General features: G+C 47.4%; 1 protein-coding gene across 1 annotated transcript; it reads right to left on the reverse strand.

Annotated features, from left to right (window-relative positions):
* Positions 1–336: 336 nt before the first annotated feature.
* On the reverse strand, positions 337–3,891 carry LOC119301997 (heat shock protein 81-3-like). Its single transcript, XM_037579006.1, has 3 exons — positions 3,676–3,891; positions 3,039–3,461; positions 337–2,109 (listed from the first exon to the last, which is right to left on the reverse strand). The coding sequence occupies exons 1-3, from the start codon at positions 3,799–3,801 to the stop codon at positions 556–558; spliced, it is 2,103 nt and encodes a 700-aa protein (XP_037434903.1). The 5' UTR covers positions 3,802–3,891; the 3' UTR covers positions 337–555.
* Positions 3,892–5,640: the final 1,749 nt, after the last annotated feature.

The raw sequence follows: 5,640 nt of genomic DNA on the forward strand, positions 1-5,640 counted from the left end.
GCAGTTATAAGGAGATTAGGTTCAATATTAAGATTCCAGTCGCAAGGCTATGTAAAAAAATACTCTGTTCCTGAATGACACATCTTTATTTCCTTGAGTTGAGACAAGCTAACTCAGAGATAAGACGCATCGCCAGCCAGCCTCACCACTCTGGCACTGGCCGTCGCCAGCCGCCGCCGTGTATCAATGACGACGTCGAGATCATCTTGGTTCGTTTCCTTTGCCATTCACGGCCTCTATGTATACGAAGAAAAAGGCTATATTACAGACGAATCCAGAAGTGGCCACACAAAGAGCAAAAGCAACGGAAAACATCAGTAAAGCAGATGCAAGCAATAGCACAGAATTATAGAAATATAGCTAACATATAATAGAACCAACAATAACGAACTGTTCCACGAGTACCACAAACAGCTAGCCGCGCTTAATGTTTGGCCAGCCAAAAGACAAAACCGATACAGCTAAACGTGCCAAAACCATCCAACGTCGACACTAAAGATAAAAACAACTAGGCGGTGCAGGGCATGAACATCCGACGACAGGCAGACTTGGCGCTTAGTCGACCTCCTCCATCTTGCTCTCACCAGCGTCGTCCTCCAGGGGCGGCATGTCGGTGTCGTTCTCAGGCGCCTCATCGTCCTCGTCAATGCTCAGGCCAAGCTTGAGCATGCGGTGGATCCTGGTGCCGAAGGTGTTGGGGTCCTCCAGGCTGAAGCCGGAGGTGAGCAGGGAGGTCTCGAAGAGCAGCATCACCAGGTCCTTGACTGACTTGTCGTTCTTGTCGGCGTCAGCGCGCTTGCGGAGCTCATCCATGATGGCGTTCTCAGGGTTGATCTCCATGGTCTTCTTGCTTGACATGTAGCCAGCCATGCTCGAGTCCCTCAAGGCCTGGGCCTTCATGATCCTCTCCATGTTGGCGGTCCATCCATACTCGCCAGTCACCAGACAGCAAGGGGAGTCCACAACACGGTCAGAGACGATGACCTTCTCCACCTTGTCGCCCAGCACCTCCTTGATGACCTTGCACAGCCCCTCGAACTTCTCCTTGAGCTCCTCCTGCTTCTTCTTCTCGTCCTCGCTCTCATCGAGCTTCAGACCCTCCTTGGTGGCAGAGACAAGCTTCTTGCCCTCAAACTCCTTGAGCTGACCAATGGCATACTCATCAATGGCGTCAACCATGTAGATGACCTCATAGCCCTTCTTCTTCAGCTTCTCAAGGAAGGGAGAGTTCTCCACAGCCTTCTTGCTCTCACCGGTGATGTAGTAGATCTCGTTCTGTCCCTCCTTCATCCTGGTCACATAGTCCTTGAGGCTCGTCAGCTCATCACCACTCTTGGTGGAGTGGTACCTCAGAAGCTCAGCAATCTTGGTCCTGTTCTGGGAGTCCTCGTGGATGCCAAGCTTGAGGTTCTTGGAGAAGGCCTCGTAGAACTTGTTGTAGTCCTCCTTGTTCTCAGCAATCTCAAAGAAGAGCTCAATGCACTTCTTGACAAGGTTCTTGCGGATGACCTTGAGGATCTTGTTCTGCTGGAGGGTCTCACGGGAGATGTTCAGGGGGAGGTCCTCTGAATCAACAATGCCCTTGACAAAGCTCAGGTACTCAGGGATCAACTCCTCACAGTTATCCATGATGAAGACACGGCGCACATACAGCTTGATGTTGTTGGCCTTCTTCTTGTTGTCAAAGAGGTCGAAGGGGGCCCTCTTGGGCACAAACAGGACAGCCTTGAACTCAAGCTGGCCCTCAACAGAGAAGTGCTTGACAGCCAAATGCTCCTCCCAGTCATTGGTCAAGCTCTTGTAGAAAGCAGCATACTCTTCCTTGTTGATCTCCTCTGGCTTCCTCATCCAGATAGGCTTCTGCTTGTTGACCAAGTTCCACTCATGAGAGACTTCCTTGATCTTCTTTTTCTTCTTTTCCTTCTCTTCCTTCTCCTCATCAACATCCTCAACCTTGCCCTCCTCAGTATCCTTCTTCTCCTCCTCATCTTCATCATCAGAAATTTCCTTCTCAGTGGTCTTCTCAGTCCACAGGGAGATGGGGTAGCTGATAAACTCAGAGTGCTTCTTAACTAGATCCTTGATGCGGCGCTCCTCAAGGTATTCCATCTGAAAGCAAATTGTAACAAATCAGGCAATGAACAGAAAGCATGTGCAAACAAATACTGTACACAAAAAAGATTTAAAGAACAGCCAAACATACAGCAATACAGAAAAAAAACTACTAGAATACAGGGAGAAATTTGATGCAGATATGTAATTCCATAATACAGTATTGCAATTCAAACTGACATAATGTTTTATTGCAAGAGCACTTTAGATGGAACACAGAACATCCAAAGCAGTAATTAAAAGGACAATCAATAAGGACAAGTTAATCCATGCACTGCTTACATATGGGAGCATTAGAATGAAGTTAACAAAAGCTCATCATCAATTTAATGATTTCAGAGTCAAATTTAAAGCAATAATACTACCAATCATGATTAAAATGGTTGGGACATCACTCATATTTATACTAGGCAGGCTACATATCAACCAGCACAGATCTTAAACGAACTGAGTCTAGGCATGATAAAATTACTGGTATCAAATTAACACAGAACTATCCCAATTCTAACAGCAAGCTGATTCAGTGCAGCTTCCCAGATTACACAACTAATCACATACCATCAAATTTCCGGATAATAGAGGCAACAGAGTTTTATCTCATGCAGTGTGGAACTATTGGACACAAAAACATACAGTATAGATCAAGATAAGCCTATCTACCAGACCATTGTAAGCACAAAATCACATCAACATGGACAGTAAGCCAATCATCGCAGTTTAAAAGGCTTGGACTGAATAGACAAGTAGATCACGGAACTGACAGGATTAAGCTTATGCAGTGCAGACATAGATGTCACAAAGTCATACAGTTCAGATCGGGAACAAGTCAAACAAGCAACCTATTAATACAGCTACCCTAAGCACAGAACCTACATGAAGACATGAAGAGTATGCCAATCACAGAATAGGAAGCTTGGACTGCATACCTGGTCGTCCTTGAGGTAGAGGACCATCTTGGTACCCCTGCCGAGCTGCTCCCCAGACGTATCACGAGTGACGGTGAAGGAGCCACCGGCCTGGGACTCCCACACGTACTGCTCGTCGTCGTTGTGCTTGGTGGTGACGACGACCCTCTCGGCGACGAGGTAGGCGGAGTAGAACCCAACACCGAACTGCCCAATCATGGACACGTCAGCGCCTGCAGCGAGTGCCTCCATGAACTCCTTGGTCCCCGACCTGGCGATGGTCCCGAGGTTGTTGACGAGGTCCGACTTGGTCATGCCAATGCCGCTGTCGACGATCGTGAGCGTGCTGGTCGCCTTGTCGGGGATGATGTGGATGAAGAGCTCGGGCTGCGCATCGAGCTTGCTCTTGTCCGTGAGGCTCTCGAACCTGATCTTGTCCAAGGCCTGCGAAAATCACACACCACGTCAGCCCGGGAACACAGATCTGAAACGCATCTCGCACGCCACGAATCAGACCGCGGGTCAACGGATCTGGCTCGACGTAACCTAAACCCTAGCGACGGCCGCAAATCCACCATGCGCTCGGACGGATTCGTGCTAGCGGATCACGGGGAAAAAACAGAGGACGGGGGAAGGGGATCCGGAGGGGGGCGCTTACATCGGAGGAGTTGGAGATGAGCTCGCGGAGGAAGATCTCCTTGTTGGAGTAGAAGGTGTTGATGATGAGCGAGAGGAGCTGGTTGATCTCGGCCTGGAAGGCGAAGGTCTCGGTCTCCGTCGCCATGGCTGCGCGCGTCCCTGAGCTGCTCGAGGCGGAGGAGAAGCGTGCGGGAGGCGGCTAGGGTTAGGAGGGGTTTTGAGAGGACGAGAGGCCGCGGGGGTGGGAGCCTATTTATGTGTGGTCTCGTGGTTCTCGAAGGTTCTACATGGGCCTGCAAGCCGGGCGAGGCCGGCGCGCGCACGTTGACGAGTCGCTGCCGGTGCTTGCTCGTGGGCTTCGCGGCTAGGGTTGCGGTGAGTTTTGGAATGGTCGTCGGCCTTTTGGTCCTTCGTGGCCCACCGGGACCGGGGTTTTCCATTTTAGCCTGTCGATGACAGAGACCCGTTTGGTATCTTTGGACTTGGTTTTTGGAAGGCAAAAGAGTGGAAGGAAAGACGAGGGTTTAGGTGGATTCCAAACCGGTTGATTGGGTGTCTTCGGCAGAGGAAAGGAATTACAATTCCTTATTACAAATCCATGTGATTCTCCTCAGGTACAGGCAAATAGCTTACGTTACTCTTTTTTATTTATAAACAACCGGTAAAAGTGTTGCTTCTTATGAATTATTATTATTAAAATGGAAGAAATAATTTAAAATTATGTTTAAGTGAAACATGCTGAAACCCTCTTGCATATACAATACAACATACATCACTACTCATGGGCTTGTGCTAAACCCTTTGCTGTCAAGAAAGCTATGTTGCACTCGAAAGTACTCTTATCGTCCCGAGCTCAAATGAGCTCCGTATGAACAGTAAAGTCAAAAAAATGAAAATAAATTCAAAAAAACTGAAAAAATTTGTCATGAATGTTGTCAATGGTTGTAAAGTTTCATCGTGAATTGACATTTGTGCAAGTCGTGGCAGAAAACACAAAATCATCACTCCAAAATGCTTATGAAAATAACATTTTTGGACAATCTTTTTTTTCCACGACTTCTACAAATGGCATTTCACTATGAAACTTAGCAAGCATAGACAACATTTTTCAATGTTTGTCACAAAAAAATCATATTTTTTATTTTTTTCAATTATTTTTTATTTAACTGCTCATACGAGCTCGAGCTAAGAAACTCCATGTCATGTTGCACTCTTCTTTTTCTTTAAGATTTGCATGGGAACCCGCTATTATACAAATAAAAACCCAACAACTCGTACATGGTGACTCGACCACTGATGGTGAGAACTTGAACCAAGATGGTGCATTAGACATATAACTCCGACTAAGGGTCTGTTCTGAAGTCCTCCAGCTTCAGAAAACTCCACAAATCTAGCTTCTTTTCATGGCTTCTTGCTCTACGTAGCGATTTCTTTCTGTTCGGGAGTTAAATCAGCTTCTACTTCGCCATCTTTAGCTAGCAGCGGTTGTTGGGCTGTCCACCACCATATTGGGCCGGCTAGAACCAGCCTAGGATGGCTGCCGAGGGGAGACGTGGTACCTGTTCGTAGCGACAGTTGGCTCTCGAGGGGATGAATCGTTTTCTTTCGTGTGGCTGCGCGAAACGTTATACTTCGCGGTGGCATTTCGGCTGTAATATGGGTGAACTCCAGATTCTCGTTTTTGTGAAGCTGGGCTGGCCTCGCTCTAGATTTTTGCACTAGGATCGACCACAACTTCCTGAAGCTAGCTTCTTGCTGTTATTTCGTCCGGCTCAGCTCCGCGCGAGGAGTTTGTGAAGTGTGGAGTGGGAGGACTTCAGAACAGGCCCTAAGTGAGCTATGCTCACTCCATTTAGCCCGCGAGTTGATGTCTTTACTTTATGCATTCGGTTTATTTGGTTCACATGGTTCGATGTATGTGTATTTTGGTTTGTACGATATTAACACTTCGGTAAATACAATATGAAATTAGGATACGGTTCGG

The sequence above is a fragment of the Triticum dicoccoides genome, chromosome 5A (assembly GCF_002162155.2).
Source record: "Triticum dicoccoides isolate Atlit2015 ecotype Zavitan chromosome 5A, WEW_v2.0, whole genome shotgun sequence".
Classification (NCBI taxonomy): Eukaryota; Viridiplantae; Streptophyta; class Magnoliopsida; order Poales; family Poaceae; genus Triticum; species Triticum dicoccoides.